Source organism: Callithrix jacchus, chromosome 6 (genome assembly GCF_049354715.1).
Source record: "Callithrix jacchus isolate 240 chromosome 6, calJac240_pri, whole genome shotgun sequence".
Classification (NCBI taxonomy): Eukaryota; Metazoa; Chordata; class Mammalia; order Primates; family Cebidae; genus Callithrix; species Callithrix jacchus.
The window spans coordinates 152,364,199-152,385,565 of record NC_133507.1 but is presented as its reverse complement, the minus strand read 5'-3'; the positions used below and the strand labels follow the sequence as shown (position 1 = coordinate 152,385,565).

Sequence of the window (21,367 nt, the reverse complement as noted above, 5' to 3'; positions counted from 1 at the left end):
CCGGGCACTCAGGTTCACTCCTGTAATCCCAGCACTTTGGGAGGCAGAGGTGAGAGAATCGTTTGACCCCAGAAGTTTGAGACTAGCCTGGGCAACATAGTGAGACCTCGTCTCTACAAAACATAAAAAATTAGGCCAGGCATGGTGGCTCACACCTGTAATCCCAGCACTTTGGGAGGCCAAAGTGGGTGAATCACCTGAGGTAGGGAGTTCAAGACCAGCCTGACCAACATGGAGAAACTCTGTCTCTACTTAAAATACAAAATTAGCCAGACGTAGTGGCACATGCCTGTAATCCCAGCTACTCACGAGGCTGAGGCAGGAGAATTGCTTCTTGAACCCGGGAGGCAGAGGTTGTGGTGAGCCGAGATCATGGCATTGCCCTCCAGCCTGGGCAACAAGAGCAAAACTCCATTTCTAAACAAACAAACAAATAAATAAATAAATAAAATTTTAAAATAAAAATGAGTTGGGTGTGGTGGTGCATGCCTGTGGTCCCAGCTACTTGGAGGGCTGAGTGGGAAGATTGCTTGAGCCTGGGAAGTTGAGGCTGCAGTGACACTTGATTGTGCCACTGCACTCCAGCCTGGGTGACAAAGCTAGGGTAGACCCTAGATACAAAAAAAAAAAAAAAAAAAAAAAAAAAACCAGCACAGTGACGCCAGGACTCCCAGCTCAGGGCTAAATGGGGCCTTGGGGAAGGAAGAACTGAGATGGAGCCCCACAAGCAGAGGGAGCAGGAGGAGAAGCAAGGCCTCTGCGCTCCACCCAGTCCCTTCGCACGTGAGATGCTTTCTCTCCTTTCTGCCAAAGCCTGGAAAACAGCATTATATTGAAGGAAGATTCTATTTCAGGTTAAAAAACAAACAGAAACACCCATCAGTAAGACACAGCGGCGGATGAATTCCCTCTACAGCATCCTGGATAAGCGCATCTCCTTGCCTTTGCTTGCATACCGCTGGTGACAGAGAGCTCACCACATGACGAGGCTGCTTTGCTTTGTCTGCTCTCAGACACTCTGGCTGTGAGATCGGTCTGCTTTCTGCGGCACCTGGAACCCATTCCTCTTCTGACCCCATGAAGTCGTACTGTGAAACATGTCACGAGCTCTGGGGGATGGAGGCCCTTGTGTCTTTTCTTCAAGGGCTTAGGAATATCTCTAGGCCTTTCTGCGTGCTCTCCCATGCTGTGGTTCCCTAGCCCCTCGGAGTTCAGCCCTGCAGACAGACAGCCTCGGGTCCCAGGGTGATCAGAGCTGTGCACTGGCCACAGCCGTTCCCTCTCTACTTCCAGGATCACTGAGTGTAGCCTTGGTTCACCTCATTTCTCTCTTTCCTGTTTAAAAGAACACTTAGGAATTCCCACTTCCATTTAAGAGGTGACTGCATTTGCATTTTGTGTATAAATGTTGTTTCTTTCAGCAATGTACATCTGATTTTGTCTCTTGACTCGCAGGTTAAGAGGCTACATAAGAGAATGCATAGAAATGTTTATAATTATTAATATCAGGGCACTGCAGCTGAGAGGTCAGGACCAGCAAACAGCTCTTTTCTCTGCGGTCTGAGAATGAGGAGTGTAACATCGCCCTTGTTGTTGAGGACTTGCCTGGGCTCAGGAATGGGGTCAATTTTGTGAAAGACCTTCTGGTCTTCTAAAGAGAGCATAGCGCCTTGATTTACGATGTACTTCTTCCTGATCTGCTAGTCCACCTTATTGATTGGGTTGCTCAGAGCTCTAATTCCTCTATTTGGTCATGGATGTTCTGTAAGAGGGGCACTGGAAGCTCCAGCTACATTATATTTCTGTTTCTCCTTGTTTCTGTTGCATTTCTGACACTGTCACATCATGTACTTGTTTGCTATGATAATTGGAACAGAAATGGAATGTTTATGTTTTCATTATTTATTGTAACTTTCACTCTTGTGGAGTCCCCATGTTACTTTCTCAATGCTTTTTGCTAAAAAAAAAAAAAAAAAAAATTACTTTGCTCTATTCCCTTCCTTTCTAGCACAAAATGTACCTGCTAAACCAAAGCTTATGCTGTGATTTTACTCTGTCTTTTCATTTTCTTGGTGCTTTTCCTTGACAAAAGATGATCAAATTTTTTTAAATTGCTGGTTGGTTTTAATAGATTAACATAGGGAGTATTAACAGTTGTTTATAATATTTGAGTAAACATCTATGGGGTTGCTCCTCTCCTTCTATGTTGAGATATTACGGTTTTTTTGATTTTTGGTTTGTACTGTGAATTTTCTCTTCCTTTTGTCCCGTTAAAATAGAGAAAGTAATTATACCTAAATATTCAATTTGGAAAATATTTACATTTTAACTTCTTGTTTCTATTGAAAGCTTGCCAAGCTTTGCGGGAATTATGTTTGAAATCTCTTCTCACCTTCACCTACTCTTCATTTTGTCTCTCAGGTTGCCCTTTACTCCATATGTAACACACGTTTTTATGATGCGATGGCTGACCTGGGAGCAGAGGAAACTCGTTTATTTTTCAATTTTTTTCATTTAAATCATAAATCGGGTTCTTGCTGCTGTTCTCTCATCGTTTGGGTGGGACTTGCTGTCCCACTTGACATTTCCACATCTCTCCCTCACCTCATGCTTTGATCCCGAGTCCCATCTTGAAATGCTCATCTCCGGCCCTGCAAGGTCATGCCTCATCAGCTGAGCTTCGGTGAATTCAATGCGTGTCTTTAAATTTTGTGTTAACCTTCTACCTGCCATGCCTCAAACACAAACCCAGACCACAAGCTGTTTCTTTGATGTAGAAGGAAGAAATGGAAAGGTATCCCTACTGGTCTCCTTTTCCCCCGCCAAGCACTTTATATATATATATATGTATGTATATGTATATATATATAATCTCAAGTTTTCATATGATCATCAATTAATTAGAAAAACACACCCAAAAACGAGAGAGATATAAAGATAAAAGATTTTTAATTCACTCACCATCTAACTGCTAGAATGCAACCACTGGTTGGCCTGCAGAAATCTTTTTTTAGGGGTTTCTTTTCCCCTTCCATGCATGGGCTTTTAAAATTTTAATCACAGTTGAAATCATTCTGAATGTCTAATCCTGTAGTTTGTGGGTTTGTTACTTAACATAGTCAGCATAAACATAACAGTCAGACAGAAAAATTTTCCATTGAGTAAGTTTACCATAGTGAAGTTAACCTCTTGTTGGCATTAAAGTGTGTGTATGTATTTTTTACTATTAGAAAAAATGTGATGTGGTAATACATTGAGGCAAAGAAGAAGAAGAAGAAAAAATGTCAAGGTGGACATATTTTTGTACACAACTTTTCTTCTTTCACATCATTGGCTTAAGGCGAATTCTCAGAATCACGGGATGGAAGGCCTACGGTTTTCATGGCTTGTAATAGAAGTTATCAAATCCCAAAAGCTGTGTCCTAATTTGTATGCTTACCAGCATATTGGTGACTGGTTTCACAGAACCCTTGACAAATTCTTTGTTAAATTTGATAAGCAAAGATGTTATCTCTTTATAAATCCTCTTCTGGGAACTGCCTGTCATTGCTCGTTGGTCTGTTTTTGGTCTTGATATTATTCATTTGTATTTGCTCTTCATAGAGAAAGTACACCGTTTGTCTAACATTGGTTGTGTTTTGTTTCTTCGAGTATATTATTTGATGTTAAGATTTTTTAGCTAAAACAATTTTTAAAAAAAAATTTCTGTGCCACCAGACCAGCCCTGTTTCTTTTCTGTTTCTTTTCTTTTCAGTTTTGCTAAGTTGACAAAGAGCTTTTCCCTTTAGTGATTTTATAAGTTGTTTATTAAATTTTCATCGAGTTTTTCTATGGTTTGTTTTGAAATTTAATTCCTTATAGAATTTGGAATTTATTTTGAGATGCTGTGTAGGATGAGACTCTAAATTGGTTTTTATTCCCAAATTGTTAACTGACGGTCTCAACATAACTTCTTAACTAAGCTTTCCCTTTGTATTATTGATTTATTGGAAGTGGCTCTTTTATTCTTGTTCCTGTTAAATGTGTTAGGGCATTGTCTGAGATTTCTGGGTGTTAGTAAATGTCTGATTTCAACAAGAAAGTTCTTATTATTTTACCAAGAAATACAAAGTGGCCGTTGGTGTGAGTGAGCAATTTGCTCTTTGTAAAAAGTTCTTTCCTATTCCATTAGTTAGATGACTGAAAAACTGCTGATAAATTGGATGACTTTTCAGTTTTGCTTTAATGATGTGATACACAATATTAATTGATTTCCGAACACTGAAACTATCTTAAATTTCTATAGTAAATCTGATTTGTCATGATGATTTATAATTATAATGTACTGAATTCTACCTGGTAATATTTTAACTCGGATGTCTACCTATGTATTCGTTATTGTATTTGAGCCAGTTTGTCCCTTTTGTGCTGAGTTTTGATATCTGGATAAGTTAGTTCAATAGAAATTCATTAATACTATGTTCTGAAGTGCTTTATAGGGTATGGGGATTATCTGTTGCTTGAAAATTTGAAATAAGCTAGAGCCTATTTTAAGATTAATATTTGATAATGTTCTGAGTTTCTTTTACGGTTATTAGTCTAGTCAATACTTTTATTTCTTGTTGTGTCAAACGTTGTATAGATTGTGGTAAATTAGGTTTTTGCCCCCAAATCAACAACTACATTAAGGTTTTTAAACAGATCGACACAAAGTAATGCAGTTTCTTGCTATTCTCCCCTCTCTGACTAAGCTTAATGTCTTCTTTCTTATTTCTAGTTATGACTACCTGAACCTTCTTGATCATAGTTGTTAGAAATATATGTATTGCTTTGTTTATTCTTTCTTCTCTGAAGGAGTCACCTATTAAATTTGTTGATTCTGATATTTTCTCTTTTCTAATTCCTTTCTTTCTGTTTTTCTCTTTATACTTTCTTCCCTAAGACTTAATTTTTTTCCTAAATGCTCAAGTTAAGTGCTTAATTCATTTATTTAGTTTCCCTAAAGAAAATTAAAGCAGTTAGGGCAATCTTTTTATCTCCGAGAATAGATTTTGGCTGTATCCTGTCAACTTATTATTTTTTTAAACAACCAATCCAAAAAGTCGTTGCTATTCTTGATTACATCTCATGTATTTGGTTTTGTAGTTCTCATTTTATTTTTAAATAGTCATCGTTATTACTATCATTTTGAGACAGGGTTTATATAAACAGGGTGTCACTTTGTTGCCCAGGCTAGAGTGCAGTGGCATGATCACAGCCCTCTGCAGCCTCGATTTCCTAGGTTCAAGCCATCCTCCTGCCTTAACGCCTGCCTCTGAGTAGCTGGGACTATAGGCACAAGCCACCACACTCAGCTAATTTAAAAAAGAATTTATTTATTTATTTATTTATTTATTTATTTATTTTGTAGAGATGGAGGTTTCACTATGTTATGAGGTTGATCTTGAATTCCTGGGCTCGAGCGATCCTACCTCCTTTGCCTTCCAAAGTGCTGGGATTATAGGCATGAGCCACTGCGCCTGGCCAGGCTGTATTTTCATTTTCTAGGTTTTTGTGTGTGTGTGGTCATAGTATAGCCAACATAATTTCTGCATTGTTTTTAAGGGATGGTTTCATTCTTGTAAGGTAGATAACTCATTTTTGGCCAAGTATTTCTTGGCTGCTTGAGCAAAAAAAAATGGATTATCTATTTCCTTAAAACCAAACCCAAGAGCCATTCATTAAACTATATTAATCATATTATTTATATAATTATGTGTCCTCATTTATATTTTGCCTATTTGTTTTGTTCTAATCTACAGTATATAAAAGTCTGACACTGTCATTTGGTTTTGCCAATGGCTCCTTGAATGCTAAGATTTTTACCTGATGTAATTTTGTACAACACAGTTCGGTGTATAAGATTACTATATTTGCCCTCACCATTGAGTTTTTATTTTATTCTATAAAAATAAGCGTAATGATCCTGATGAGCAATTTTGTTCTGCAATTCTACAATGCTAGTTATAAATATTACCTCTCTTTCTTTTGTTTACATTTGTCTGTTCTATCATCACAAGACTTTTTTTTTTTTTTTGAGACAGAGTTTTGCTCTTGTTGCCTAGGCTGGAGTGCAATGGCGTGATCTCAGCTCACTGCAACCTCTACATCCTGGGTTCAAGCAATTCTCCTGCCTCAGCCTTGTGAGTAGCTGGGATTACAGGCATGCACCACCATGCCTGGCTATTTATTTTTATTTTTAGTAGAGATGGGGTTTCTCTGTGTTGGCCAGGGTGGTCTTGAACTCCCGACCTCAGGTGATCCACCTGCCTTAGCCTCCCAAAGTGCTGGGATTACAAGCATGAGCTACTGCACCCAGACTGTCACAGGACTTTTATGTGGAACATTTCTGTATCATTTAAGCGCACCTTTTATAAGAGCAAACGCTTTTACTTTTTAATTGAACTGAGAATGGTAGTAAAATTTGAATTTTTCACACTTGTTGTAATTTCTCTGCTGTTTCTTTTCCTATTATATTAACTCCTTTGCTATGTAGTTGGTTTTGTTTCTTTTCATCTTCTTTAGGAATTTTGAAGGTAGGCATCATATTTTTAATAGTGGTTACTTTAAGGTTTTCAATTATCTGATGCATATTTCTGTAATTATTGAAGTAAAAAAATAGAACAGAAATATTAGCAATAGAGCCATTTGCTTCACCCCTGGCACTTACTATTACTCGCCATTGTCCCCACCCCCTACAACACAAGAACGTTCTTCCTGCTTTGTTAATTTATCCACAGTATTACAACTTGTCTCTTTCTAGGGACGAAGATCATCTCTTTTTTTTCCTAGAGAGAGGGTCTCACTCTATCACCCAGGCCGGAGTACAGTGGCATGATCATGGCTCACGCAGCCTCAAACTCCTGGGCTCCAGCGATTCTCCCACACAGCCACTCAAATAGCTGGGGACCACAGGCATGAGACACCACGCCCTGCTAATTAATTTTTTTTTTTTTTTTTTGGTAGAGGTGGGTTTCACTATGTTGCCCAGGCTGGTCTGAAACTTCTGGGCTCAAGTGTTCCTCCCACACAACCTTCCAAATAGCTGGGACCACAGGCACGAGCCACCACACCCTACTAATTTAAAAAATATATATATTTTTGTAGAGATGGGGTTTCACTATGTTCCCCAGGCTGATCTCAAACTCCTGGGTTCAAGTAATCCTTCAACCTTGGCCTCCTAAAGTGCTGTGATTACAGGTGTCAGCCACTAGTCCAGCCAGATAATCTCTTCTGTGTTTTTCTTCTTTTAATTTTAAATCTGTAACTATCTGCATCATCTTAGTCTCTTTCCGTCGTTTCCTGCTTTCAATTCAGTTCTCAGTCCCGAGTTTTCTACCTTGATGTTTTCATCCTTATACTCTTCCTAGTCATTATCTCGGAGGCCTAAAGTTTTGAGGCGACTATTTTCCTAGAGGCCCCATCCACCCGCGAGTTGCTTTCTGCACTCTTTATGCAGGAACACCTGGTTGGATACCAAATTCCTGCACCCCAATTTTTTCCCCTCAAACCTCTTCTGGCATGATTATTTTTTCAGAGATTTCCAAGGAACTTGGTTTGTTTATTCATGGATGTTTGTGAGGCTCTATCTTAGTGACATTTAAACATGGCAGTGGGACATTCAGAGGTGTCAGCAGGGCATCTGGGATGGCCCTCTCCATAGCTTTTGCATGAAACATGGCACTTCACCTCCTGTATTTTTCTCATTTACTCCACAGTTCCATTCAGCCCCGCCTCTCAGCCACTGTGCTGCTGCTGACTCACATGGTTTTGGGTCCTTTTGCTCCATTCACAGATACTATTTGCTTGACCCATGACCTTTGCTTACTCAGTGCTATTTCCCACTGGAGAGGCTGGGATGAGGCCCCATTCAAGTCCTCTAGGAGGTGAAGGCGCTCACCCATCCGCTGGAGATGGTAGAAAGTCAGCACTCCACAGATGGCACTTCTGGGATAGACACTTGGAACATCCCCACTGCTGCCTGTGATACCAACCAGATCCCAACATCAGTTGCAGCATTGGGATGGCCCCTTGGCATCTCTGCAGGGGTGTTGCTGAGACCACCCTGGAATTTCGGAGAACGACTGCTGGGAGCTCCAACCACAGTCAGTGCAGCTCTGCTGCTTCAGGTCCATGGTGACATTGATGCTGACACCACTCTCCTTGGGCTGCTCCTAGCCAGTGCCTGAGCCAGGCAGAGACACTAGCCTGGGATGATTTCTGATAATATGGGGCTCCTCCAACAGGCAACCTTTGCTCAGAGATGTCCCACAGCTTGGCCAAGACAGGCTGAGATCCGCACTGCTGTCTGGAGTCCTTCCCACCTTGGCCTTCTTTCCCCATCTCCTTTCACAGCATCAGACTTGCAGGTGTTCTGAAGGCTCACCCCACCTCCTCCTGCTCCCTTTCCCGGCTATCCTTCACATGCACTTCCCGGCTCAACTGTTGGGTTGTCTAACACTGCCTTAGCATCTGCTTCTCAGGGGACCTGAAGGGACTTAGGCTCCCACCCAGCCAACTACAGTACTATTGATTGACTGGGGTAGACCACTGGGTTGGCCAGAACAGGAGCTGCCAATGGAATGGCCCCATGTCCCAGGTCAATGGTGCTAGTTGCTGTCGCCACCCTCGTTCCCCTCCCTGCCCATGAGTAGACTGACTTTTCTTAGCAAACTTCTTTGAGAAGGGTGACCGCTGCTTCATCTCTTGCTGCAGTCTGGAGTACATTGATGCCTTTTTATCTTATACAGTGAAGCTCCTGCTTTTTTGAAAAAGACTCAAAAAGATGGTTTCCTTGGACTTCCAGAGGGAATTTAGATTAACTTTTCAGATTCTCTGCTCACTCTGCCATTAGCTGGCCGTATTTTTTCAACCTAATTTCTTGCCAGATCATAGAGTGCCTTCTGTGGCTTCAAAGACTACCCTCCGAGAAGCTTCTGTCTGAAGTCTGTCTGTAATTCAAATGTGACCTTCAGAATAATCCTACTGGGGAATGCTGTCGGCCAAATTGTGTCTATTTTCCACGCATATACCTACCACTGTCAGAGTAGACTCATCCCAGCACCCTAGGTTGTGTGCTTTCTGCCAGACCATTTTTTCCTGTTGTTATTCGTTCATTCCCCCAATTCAGCCACACATTGCATCTGGGTCTGGGTTGGACTTTGAGCCTCACTGATTTTTTCCCTTGGCCACTTTGAACCACCAGCAATATGGTGGACTCATCTGTGGAGTTTGCCGGTAACAGTTGACAGGAAGGGCCTCTGAGTGTTGAGCTTTCGTCATTGATGGCTGCTTTTTCTTAATTGGTGAGTGTGACCCAGACAAAGAGAGATACCCTCAGTCCCTTTTCCAAAATGTTACTGGAACTCTTTAAACAGAAACTTGTTTTCACTATTATCTTTGTGGTTTTTGGTTTTCTGCTGTTTCTGGTCTTAAAGGAAACTTCTCCAAGCCAGTTCCATCTTCCCCCTTGGTGTTGCAGCATTTTCTGTTTAGACCTAAACTGGCCTTTGGCCTGCCTTCCTCATTCTTTCTGAAATTTACCTTGTGAGTTCCAGGCTATTCTAGTAATTTTTTGAGCTAGGCCTGTGGCCATTTCAGCTTGTTTGGTGAGGAGGCAGCCACCCCCAGCTTGCAGATCCTGAGTAGGAGCAGTTACTCCTACACAAACCGTCCCACAAACCACAGGAAACCAGGGCTTTGAATATGAGGAAGTACATTTTCCTAGATCTCTCGTGACATAAATCCGTGAGAAAAGTTAACACCTTGGAAAGCACAGAATCTTCAGAAAGCCACCAAATCAAGTAATGTACATTAAATGTTTAGTGCCTAGTGCTGAATGGATGAAGTATCTATGTACCTATAAATGTCCATCTATAGGCGGGTGGATCACCTGAGGTCAGGAGTTCGAGACCAGCCTGACCAATATGGTGAAACCCTATCTCTACTGAAAATACAAAAATTAGCCAGGTGTGGTGATGGATGCCTGTAGTTCCAGCTACTTGGGAGGTTGAGACAGGAGAATTGCTTGAACCTGGGAGGCAGAGGTTACAGTGAGACAAAATCATGCCACTGCACTCCAGTCTGGGTGACAGAGTGAGACTCCGTCTCAAAAATAAATAAATTATCTATCTATCTATCTGTCTGTCTGTTTTCTTTTTCATTAGGGATCAGAGAGGGCTTGGGAATGGTATTCCATGTAAGATCTTCAAAAATACCCCAATTTTTTCCGCTCACAGACTCCCAGTAGTGAATGAGAAACAATAACAGAATGAGAATTCTGTTAGCAATAGCTGCACAGCAAAGAAATAAGTCACAGGAATGCTTATTGTGGAATTCATTGTTTCCTGGTAAAACACTAGAAACCTAAATGTTTATCAATAGGCTGCTGGCTAAATGAGTTTTGGTATACCTACACCGTGGGAGGCAAACAAGACATTCACATATGCTGACATAGACCAATGTCCAAGAAACATTGTTGAGTGAAAAAGCCAGAGATAGGAGCTGTAGGCATATTATTTCCAAATTTTAAAGAAGCCATACGTGTATATGTATGCAAGCATGTATTTGCATATAGGCCTATATTTAGAAACTGCCTGGGAGGATTATGCAAGAAGCTGGAAGCCACGACTGCCTTGGGAAAGGACGGTTGAGGCCTTAGGATACAATGGAGGCCGACTTCCTTATGTATGTTCTTTTGTTCTCTTTGAATATCTTATTGAGTGCATGGACTACTTTTAAAATTAATAACAGGAGCTGTGAAAAATAATGAATCATGGAAGCATTTATTAATAACGGAAGTTGCAGGACCAGCTGTGGTGGCTCCTGCCTGTGATCCCAGCACTTTGGGAGACCGAGGTGTGCAGATTACCTGAGGTCAGGAGTTTGAGACCAGCCTGGCTAACATGGTGAAACCTCATCTCTACTAAAAATACAAAACATTAGCCAGATGTGATGGTGCATGCCTGTAATCCCAGCTACACAGGAGGCTGAGGCAGGAGAAGCACTTGAACTCAGGAGGCAGAGGTTGCAGTGAGCTGAGATCGCCCCATTGCACTCCAGCCTGGGCGACAAAGGGAGACTCCATCTCAAAATAATAATAATCATACAAAATAATAATAGCTGCCGTGGTCACTCGTACAGGATTCTCTGGTAGGAGTCCATGCTGATGTCTCCTCCCTGCTGCATCGACATCTTGGGATCTCAGCCCCTGCTAGGCAAGAAGTCATGGAAGGTGAGAGCAGCACAGGAAGGCAGGTCTCATGGCAGGACCTGGCTGTACTTGCTCAGCCAGCTGCTTGCTGCTGAAGCAGTTAAGGAAGACGCCAGGCCAATGCCGTGGTCCTGTGCACTAGTGAATGTGGCACGTTCCGTGTCTAAGACCAGTCAAAGTCGAGTACACCAGCAGCGTGGTGAGGGAAGAGGGAAGAGTGGGTGAGAAAGGAGGGAGTGGGGAGGGGGGCAGAGGTGGGCGAGTTGGGAGAGGGTGGAAGTTGGGTCATATTTGAATCCTCTTTCTAGCAGCCTCTGTTCTGGACGCCTGGGTTGAACACTTGGTTCTGTCTTGCTCCAGAACTCCATACTTTGATACAGAACACCAAAAGGCATTCACCCCCTTATCCCAAATTGCCCAGGCTCAGACCACACCCGTGTGCGACCACACCCGTGTGCAACCACATCTGCAGCCTTGGTCCTCCTGTCTCTGAGGCCACTTGTAATTTTCTGCCTGACTACAGGCCTTTCCTTACCATGTGGAGACCTCAGGCCCATGCTTCACTCCCCCTGGGAATCCTCTTTCTCCCACACCTCCGTTTTCTCTTTGGAGTACATGGGGCAGCAGCAGCTCTAGGCCTCAGAATCCCCGATGAGACTCCAACCCTCTGCCTGCAAGCCCAAGCAAAAGTTGTGTTGCTTATCATGGCCTCTCGGAGAGTCAAGCGTCTGCCCCTGAACCAATGAACTAACCAACTACTGTGTCCAGGGGAATGTGATGCTCTGGTGTCAGTCACCCCTCATTGCAGGTCAACTCTACCAACCATCAGGAAAGTGGGTGGGGGAAGACAGAAGGGACAAGAGGAGCTGAACCCTGGAAACAGCATTTGAATCCCTGATCCAGCTGTTCCTGAAGTCAGCCCTGAACTAGTTTTCATGGTTTCCATTGTGTGAAATTCTCTTTGCCAAAGCCTGTTGGGTCGGGATACATGTTGTTACTTCTTTCAACAAAAGGAGTTCTGGTTTAAAAGACAGCTGTCCATGCACAGCAGGGTTCCATATTTGTAAAAGAAAAATGTGCATATGGTTGAAAGAGTGAGAAAGGGAGTCTGGATTGATACACATGAAAAGTAGCAGTGGTTGTGTCTGGCCAGCGGGATTCAAGGGCATTTTGCTTTTCTGTGTTCTAGTTGTGACTCAGTGGGCATGAATTGCTGTGTGATGCCGGGAGGTGTTTGTTATTCTTGACAAAGTCATTTGAATCCGACACTTCAAGAGAGTGAAAGAAGTCCCATCTGATCTGTTGTTGGTGTCGTAGGAAGAAACATGAGCCAGCCAAACACCAGCGGGAACTGCTCCTTCGAGGGCGTGAACGAGCTGATGAAAACCCTGCAGCTGACAGTCCACATCCCCACCTTCCTCCTGGGCCTGCTTCTCAACCTGCTGGCCATCTTCGGCTTCAGCTCCTTCCTGAAGAAGAGGTGGCCCGATTACGCTGCCACCTCCATCTACATGATCAACCTGGCGGTCTTTGACCTGCTGCTGGTGCTCTCCCTCCCGTTCAAGATGGTCCTGTCCAATGTGCGGCCCCCCTTCCCGTCCCTGTGCACCCTGGTGGAGTGCCTCTATTTCATCAGCATGTACGGAAGTGTCTTCACCATCTGCTTCATCAGCATTGACCGGTTCTTGGCCATCCGGTACCCACTCCTGGTCAACCACCTCCGGTCCCCCAGGAAGACCTTTGGGATCTGCTGCACCATCTGGGTCCTGGTGTGGACCGGGAGCATCCCTGTCTATAGTTTCCATGGGACAGTGGAGAATTACATGTGCTTCCACAACATGTCTGACAGTACCTGGAGTGCGAAGGTGGTCTTCCCGCTGGAGGTGTTTGGTTTCCTCCTTCCCATGGGCATCATGGGCTTCTGCTCCTCCAGGAGCATCCACATCCTGCTGGGCCGCCGCGACCACACCCAGGACTGGGTGCAGCAGAGAGCCTGCATCTACACCATTGCAGTCAGCCTGGCCGTCTTTGTGGTCTCCTTCCTCCCAGTCCACCTGGGGTTCTTCCTGCAGTTCCTGGTGAGGAACGGCTTTATCGTAGAGTGCAGAGCCAAGCAGAGGATCAGCTTCTTCTTGCAACTGTCCATGTGTTTCTCCAACATCAACTGCTGCCTGGATGTTTTCTGCTACTACTTTGTCATCAAGGAATTCCGCATGAACATCAAAGCCCACCGGCCTTCCAGGGTCCAGCTGGACACCACGATCTCCCGGGGCTAAGGGAAGGACACCCTGCTCAGGGAAGGAAGTCCTGACCCCGAATTCTGGAAACGGATATTGAGTTCCAGGGTTTGATGTGGCGGAATGATCCATGCTGTCTTCACTGATATGCTTCTCTTTGATGTCCATTGAGTGCCAGCTTTGCTCATTATACCCCCAAGACCTTTTTTCCAGTGTCCGGACAGCTCCACATGTACCACCCAATGTTCAGGGGTCTCTGAAGAACCCCAAACTAGGTGAATTATTGATTTCTAAGTCCAGAAACTATAGAGCAGAAGAATTAAGAAAGAATGAGACTATGTGGACAAGGTCTTTCCAACTCTTCCCATTTTTCTGTTAGACTGGGAGGTTCTGGAAAGAAGAGAGAAAAAGAGAGAGGAAGTAGAGGAGGGAACTAAGAGAGTCAGTTATGGGGGAGAGGGTCCTGGGCACAGCTAGGGTGGCAGGGATGAATGAAGCCCCTTTTTAGTCTGGGTGTCCCAGGATGAAGCAGACTTGCGTGTTCCAGTGCCTTCTGTGTTGCCAAAAGCCTCACTGAGATGACAGCCAATGGGGTAGTGTTTGGGGCTGGGCAAGCGTGTGTGGATCACCCAAGTTTCCAGTGGGCCTCAGAAAGGTGAAGGAAGCCAGCCGGACCTTTCTGTGCCCGTGAGAAGGCTGCAGAATGACCGAGTGTGGTGTTGATGACATCCAAGAGCCGTGAAGGGACAGGACACTCCTGGGGAAGGAAGCAGACAGCCCCTCCCCCATTGCCATCGGGATGGCCACAGGATAGGGTGTTGGTGCCAGCCCAGGGCGAGGAGAGGCAGTGGGAGACGGCCCCGGGAGAGGGGAGACCCCTGACTCGCTTTTTATCTTGAACAGGCTGTGAAGTTGCACATTACACGTTTCCTTGAAAACAATGGCAGAGAATCAGGCCTGCCTTGGTTCCACCATATGAAGGTGGAGGAGGTGCTGTCTTGCTCACCTGCATCCTGGCTGGGCAGCTGGCACCTGTGGCACTGCCCGTCGAGCCATTCCCTCCCCAGCAGCTGGGAGGGAGAAGATGAGGCAGCTAGGCACAAGCGGTGGTTGGGAGGGAGGTTGGGGAGGCTTGAGAAAGAAGGCAGGGTGGGGAGTCCCTGCAGTCCCCAGGAAACTGTAAACAACTGAGTCACGCCTGGATGTCTTCTCTAAGGACCTGGAGGAGGAGTGCGCAGTGACAGCGGAAGACTTCTGATGACTCAGCTGCCCCGGAGAATGAAATGATGAGAAGGATCAGTTGTGGGGTGGTTTGCACGACCAAGTGAGTGGGATGATGAGTGACTGATGAGACTTTGTGTGAGCAAGGTCTTTCGGAGGAAAAGCAACTGCTGTCTACCGTAGGATCTGGACCCATGTGGGGAGGTGGGAAGGGCTCGGGAGGGGTGGCGGCAGGACGGGGAGAAGAGAGGGATTTGGATAAACGTGGACCTGCAGAGGAGGAGGAGGAAAAGGAAGAGGAGAAGGAGGGAAGCCGAGCAATGACCCTAGGTCTGAAGCCCGCAGGGAGTGCAGGATGAAGGGGGAAACTGGCTGAGCTGCTTTCCACCTGAGAGCCTTTCCTGGCTGGCCTAAGAGCCATGGACCAGCAGGAGCCGCCTTCTCAGGAGCAGCCCCCGCTGCTGTGTGCTCAGGTGGCACTCTGAGCACCTCCTCCTAGGTGGAACTGATCATGTAGGGTGGGTCAGGGAGGGGAGCCAGGACCCATGAGCTGTACCACCGTAAGGGGTAGGTCCTTGGAGGGCATCAGCAGTCTCAGTGTGATGTGACAACTATGGACCTGTGGGTGGGCCCTGGGGACCCTGACGCATCCCGAAACATGGTGGGAAGAAGGGCCTCTTCTCCTTGGGGACCCAAACTGTCCCACGTATCTGTGGGAGCGGGTGCAGATCCACGCTGCAGACCACTATGGCTGCTCGGCAGGAGGGCTGAGAGTCTGGACCCACGCAGCTGCAACCCATTCCGCCCCATGACCGGCAGCGGCGCCCGGCGGCACAGGAGGGGCGGAGGGTTAGCACTGGAAAAAAACGACTTCATTAACCTGATTCGCCAAATAAATAGATTCATGTGATGCTGTGTGACCTTGTCTTGGACTACGCTTACTGGCCTCAGAGAAAAGCAGACCTCAGATGGCCCCTGCCAGGTCACCCAGCAATCTTGATCTCCTCAGCAGCCACCTGGCCACCAAGTGTGGGCTGTAGGGAGTGGCCCTTGCTGCTCAGGAGCACAGCTGGGCCTGTCCAGGTGATCAGGAGCCAGACCTTCGGGGTCTAGTTCCCACTCCCCTGCATCCATGTGGGTTCTCCGTAGCAGCAGCCAGGCTGCACAGACCCCACATACCCAGCTGCAGCCAACCCCACCCTGCCCCTGCTACCTTGTCCCACGGCCCTGTGACACTGCAGCAGCTTCCATAGGCCCTGGCTCCTGTGCATACATGTGGGTGGGGGGCCCAGCACGAGGCCTGCTGACCACTGAGGGGCTGAAGACACAGGGCCAGTCTCTAGAGGTCCTCCACGGGTGGCCCTTCCCTCCCTTCTCTGACCTCCGGTGGAGGGACTGTGACTCTCCCAGGGTGGATTCTCCTGGGTTCTTCTTGGTGCTTCACAGTGAAGTCTGCGGACCTCTGGGGAGCTCCTGGCAGCCGTGAACTGCTAGGCTCTGGCCTCAGCTGTTCCCTACAATCCTGAGTGCAGCTGCTCATGGCCTGGGGGCTGAGGGCCAAGGGAGACATCTTTGCTGTATTGAACCATATCCTGCTCAACTAGGAGCCACCCCCCCATATAGGCCACACCCCCTCAGAGTAGTGACCACCTCCCCTCAGCCCCCAAAGAGGATCTGACTTGGAAAATGTCAGTCCACAAGATGCATTTGTCAACTGTATGTCCAACCCCGCCACTGAGGAGAACAGAGAAAGACAGTTACCTCTCTGGGGACCCTCAGATGCTGAAAGTCATGATGCTAATACTATGTAACTGCCAAGGGATACTAAAGATGCCTGGAAGAGTAAGATGACATGCTTCTAGCAAGTGACCACAAAGGAATGATGGTTGCACGGGTGCTTGAAATGACTTAGGCCTGGCAACAGTTGTAGAGATTCCTAGGGGTCAGAAAGGATTTGGTTAATAGACCAGTGTGGAAAGAAATTGGGCAGAGCCACAGCCCCTGTGTTGGTGTGAGAAGAGGCTGTCATGCAGAACACAAAGAGGTGGGGATGCGGACATCCCCATAGGAGAAGGAGCTGTGTGGGGATGCCCACGCCAGGCCACCCTTTGTCTGTCCTTGAGGGTCAGTTGTATTGCAGACAGCGACTTTCCAGGGCCAAATAAAGCCTGGCTGGGACCACTTGACAACCCTCCCAGGGTGGATTCTCCTAGGTTCTTCTCAGCTTCACAGTGAAGTTAGCTTTGAGTCCTTTGACAGAGGACCTAAAGGCACACAAAATAGTGCCTTTTCTGGGGTGGCCACTCCCCCGAAACTACCATCACAGGCCCCACTGGCTTTTTCCACCCAGAGCTGGCTTTTCTGGCTTCTCAGGGCACAGGCCATGAACGGCCATTTGAGGAAGTGCAGAGAGCAGGTCAAGAGGGACTCCAGGAGTTTGAAGTGGAAGGACAAAACAGATGTCCCTCTGCCCACACTTCAGCTCTGAGCACTCCCTCCTGGGCCCAGAGCTGGCGAGATGTGCCCTCCTTGCGAAGCTGTTGCAGAAAAGGCCACGTGGCACCTCAATCATGAGTCACGACAGAAATGTGGCCCCTTATGCTTTGAAGTCTTGGGAGGTAGGATCAGAAGCACTGTCACTTCAAAGCCAGATGCGGCTCTGGCTCCCCTTCAAGGCTTCAGATGGCAGCTTTACTCCGGAGCCCCACGCCACAACAAGCGAGTGAGGGTAACCAAGACGCTGCCTGCAAGGGAGGCCTGCATCTCCACCGGGGGCAGCGCAGTCTCGCAAAGGCTGCTTAGCGTGCACTGACAGGCTGCCTCCGAAGCCTCTCTTCTAGGTACTGGCTTTGGGCTGTGCGTTGTGCAGATGACGGTGTGTGGACATGTGTGTGTTTCTCATTCAAGCAGTGTCTCAGAGCAGCTTGCCAGTGGAGGCCACACAGAATTTAGGAAAGTTGTGCTAGAGCCCAGATTTTCCAAATAGCCAATTCCCCAAGTCCTGATCCTGTCCTGGGAACCATCAGTCTCTTTCTTCCACCCCTTCCTCAAATGACACGCTCACCCTTTACATTAAGGATCTAAAAGCAGCATAGGTGGAGGGGTTTCCCTGAGGGCAGTGGAGAAACTTTGAGGCCAGTGAGTCCGGAGTGGTTAAGGAGGGCTCTAGACCACCCGCTCAGGGTAGGACGTGTTTGTGAGGTGGGTCTGCAGGCAGGATTAGGTAGGTGGAGAGAACGCTCCCTCCCCAAGATGGACCAGGCTCCGGTGGGCATGGCCTCCTTTGGCAGCAGATACCAGCCTCTTTGCTGTGGTTTCCTTCAGTTTCCTAAATCTTCAGTACCCACTTCAGGTGGCAGCTGGGACACAGCTTTCACCGAGGGGAATCAGTGTGAGCTTTAGAGCGGAGCATGAGACTCAGAGATGTCTGGGGAGGGGCACCCATGGCAAAAAGGACTTCCCACATTAGTGGAGGGTGGGGAGCAAAGTTATTATTCTCCGAGTATTAAAATAAATGTGACATCAGAGGCAGAACTATTTCGATTATGTGAATAAGGTGGGATGAAATTGAGGGTTAAGAGATCTGTAAGCTATTGGTATTTCTTCCCTGGGACTTTACACTGCAAAAAACACCCATATATGGCAATTATGTTGTCAGTCTACTTGAGCTGCCATAATAGAACACTGCAGGCTGGGTGCCTCGAACAACAGGAATTTATGTCTCACAGTGCTGGAGGCTAGAAATCTCAGATCGAGGTCTGGCAGGGTCAGTTTCTGGTGAGGCCGCTCTTCCTGGCTTGCCAATGACCACCTTCTCACCGTGTCCTCAGAGTCAGAGAGAAAGGAAACAAACTCTCCGTGTCTCTTCTTCTAAAGACACTAATCCTGTGGGATCAGGCCCCACCCTTAGTTCATGTTACCTTAGTTACCGCCTAAAAGCTGCATCTCCAAATACAGTTACATTGGGGGTTAGGGCTCCAGCGTGTGAATTTTAGGAGGGACACTTCAGTTCACTGGAATGGCTTCTATTCTGACCTGGAGTAGAAGTTGCACTTCTTTCATTTTTTCAAATTGAATGTAACTTGCCCTAATTCTCCAAGGTTTACTGGAGGAAGCTCCAGCTCTATTGTCACTGGATCCCTTCTGCTCCCAAGATCCTGCACAGGTCCTACCCGGGGCCTCTCTAGATGGCTGTACTCTTTGCAGAGAACCCTGTGTTTCAGTCCACACTGGTCACAGCCACAGTGGCCATCAAGAACTGGGCCCTTCAATAGAGGCATGCGAATGACACTTGGGCACGCAGCTCCTTCCTGCAGGCCCCAAGCACTCTGTGTTAAGTGGTCTTCCACCTTCACTCCTGAGGCTCCTTCAGCCGAGTGCTTGTCTGGGCTCTCCTTGGGAACCACAATAGCCCTGCCCCTTCCCAGGCTGACCCTTGGACACACAAACCTCGCATCCTTTTCAGGTAGGGCTTTAGGCAGTGTTGGAAATAGATGCTTGGTGCCACAAAGAAAAATCAGCACTGAGACAAAGGTCTTTCGGCAATGCAACTTTTACTTCCTGGACTGCAGGAAGGGTACTCTCACCAGCCATCTTGCCACAAGAGTACAGTGAACAAAGGAAAACACACACATTTATCTCTTATGCATTTGGGGTCGTCCTTACTGCTGTGTCTGATCTCTATTGGCTGGAGCCAAATCTCACAATTTAAACTAAAACCTGATTGGCTAATAACTTAAAACTTTTCTAAACAGGTAAAAGCAGTGAAGAGCTGGGACATGCTTGTGAGCACTTCCAGCACTGATATCTTGGTTAAAGTACAAGGACATAGAACGTACTATGTGCCTGTAAGCATGGCGTGTCTAACAGCTACATAGCATAGGGCTTAACAAAGTTATTAGCACACTTATTATTTATTCTTTAACAAGAAAGGAAACTTTAAAAAGGAGCTTTTCTACTTCCCACAGGCAGCCTCCCTGAGAGTAGTGAAAGCTCCGGCACTAGGTCTTTTGTTTTGTTTTAAGACAAGGTCTCCCTCATGTTCCCCAGGCTGGAGTGCAGTGGCCTGATCACAGCTCACTGCAGCCTCGACCTCCTGGGTTCAAGGGATTCTCCTGCTTCAGCCCCCTGAGTAGCTGGGACTGCAGGTGCACGCCACCCTGCCTGGCTAATTTTTGTATTTTTTTGTAAAGACAGGATCTTGCCATGTTGCGCAGGCTGGTCTTGAACTCCTGCGCTCAAGTAATCTGCCTGCTTTGGCCTCCAAAGTGCTGGGATTACAGGCGTGAGCCACCGCGCCCAGCAGGCCACTTGGTCTTGATTCATCTCGTGCCATGGATCCTCCTGCAGTTGGGAAGAAGTCTGCAGACCTTCCCAAGAAGGGCGGTTTCACATGCATCAGGTAAAATGCATGGAATGAGAGAGGAAAGCAGATAGATGAAAATGTAATATACATGTTTCTTTAGGCACTGGGTAACAAGGTCTAGTGACAGCTTTAATGATTCTCAGAATTTTGAATTCATGATGAGCTGTAAATTTATTTTGAATTATCTGCAGCAACTGTCATGGGATATGAGAGCATCTGTGATATCTGTTGGTGACAAGTCCCAGAAACCAAACCATCTATCCCACCGTCTTGTGATGTCTACATGCATCATGGAATAAAATGTTACTTTCAGTTATTGATTAGTGAAAATGGCATGTAATATTTCCCCCCAACAAGTTCATGATACCCCTGAATTCCACTCCTGATCCCCAGGTTGAGGACTTCTGGTTTAGGCAGAGACTTAAGGAACCTGGGCACAGGTGTTCTTCCTCTGGCGAAGGATCATTTGTGTGCCCTCTTTGTTATGCAGATGTGGACCACCAGGGTCCTGTCCTTTTCCTCTTGGGGTTTGGGCTGACCCAGAATTTTTACCTGTGGGGCTTAGAGAAGCTGGCCGGCCCCCTTTGCGTGCTGCACTAGAGGAAGTGGAGTCCCAGGGCTCTCTGAAAGCAGACACCCATATCCCAGTCCGCAGTCTCAGAGATGCAGTTGGGGTGCCTGTCCAGGAGCTCTAGAGCAATCTAAGAAGTAGTGGCAGGGGCAAGCAGTGAGGCCCCCAATATAAATCACCTTGAATTAAGGGAGATTTCAGCTGATAACACTGTTCTGGCCAGCATGGAATGTGGCTGATGCTGGACACCTGTTCAAACCCAGCCAGTCTGCCCCAGGAGCCACGCTTTGGAAAGAAGGGCCGAATGTGAAATGAGGACTAAAAGGAGGCGTAAGCCTGAACCTCGACCACCAGGGGCATCCCAGCCTCTGGGGCAGCAGCGTCCTTCCTTGAGACACCAAGCTGCAACAGTGACATCTTGTGACAGCTTGGAGAAACAGCAGCACAGGCTCACGGAAACCTGGCTCTCCTTCAGGTGTGAGGAAGCAAAATGGACTTCCCTTTAGACCAAGGAGGTCCCTGGAGTCTTTGAATAATTTGGGGGCAAGTCTTCTGCCTAAAAGACACAAGGGGCAAAATAAATGAGGCAATAAAATAAATGTGACAGTTTTTGTAATCTAAATTGGTGAAGTAGGTCACACCAGTTTCTTCATCATCATCATCATCATCTTATATGACATTTTATTGCTATTACTGTCTCCTAGCATGTGTCGAGGTAGTAAGTTCCGCTATCAGAGGATGAC

The 21,367-nt window shown here is 46.6% G+C and overlaps 1 protein-coding gene across 2 annotated transcripts in view; it reads left to right on the top strand.

The window, feature by feature from the left end:
- Nucleotides 1-15,598, top strand: part of GPR55 (G protein-coupled receptor 55) — a 46,257-nt gene extending 30,659 nt beyond the window's left edge. For both annotated transcript variants that reach the window (XM_054258026.2, XM_035306026.3), the window contains exon 3: nt 12,420-15,598. In XM_054258026.2, coding sequence (XP_054114001.1) covers nt 12,556-13,506 — 951 coding nt within the window. In that variant the 5' untranslated portion in view covers nt 12,420-12,555 and the 3' untranslated portion in view covers nt 13,507-15,598. The remainder of the gene's footprint in view (nt 1-12,419) is intronic.
- The last annotated feature ends 5,769 nt before the right edge of the window (nt 15,599-21,367 follow it).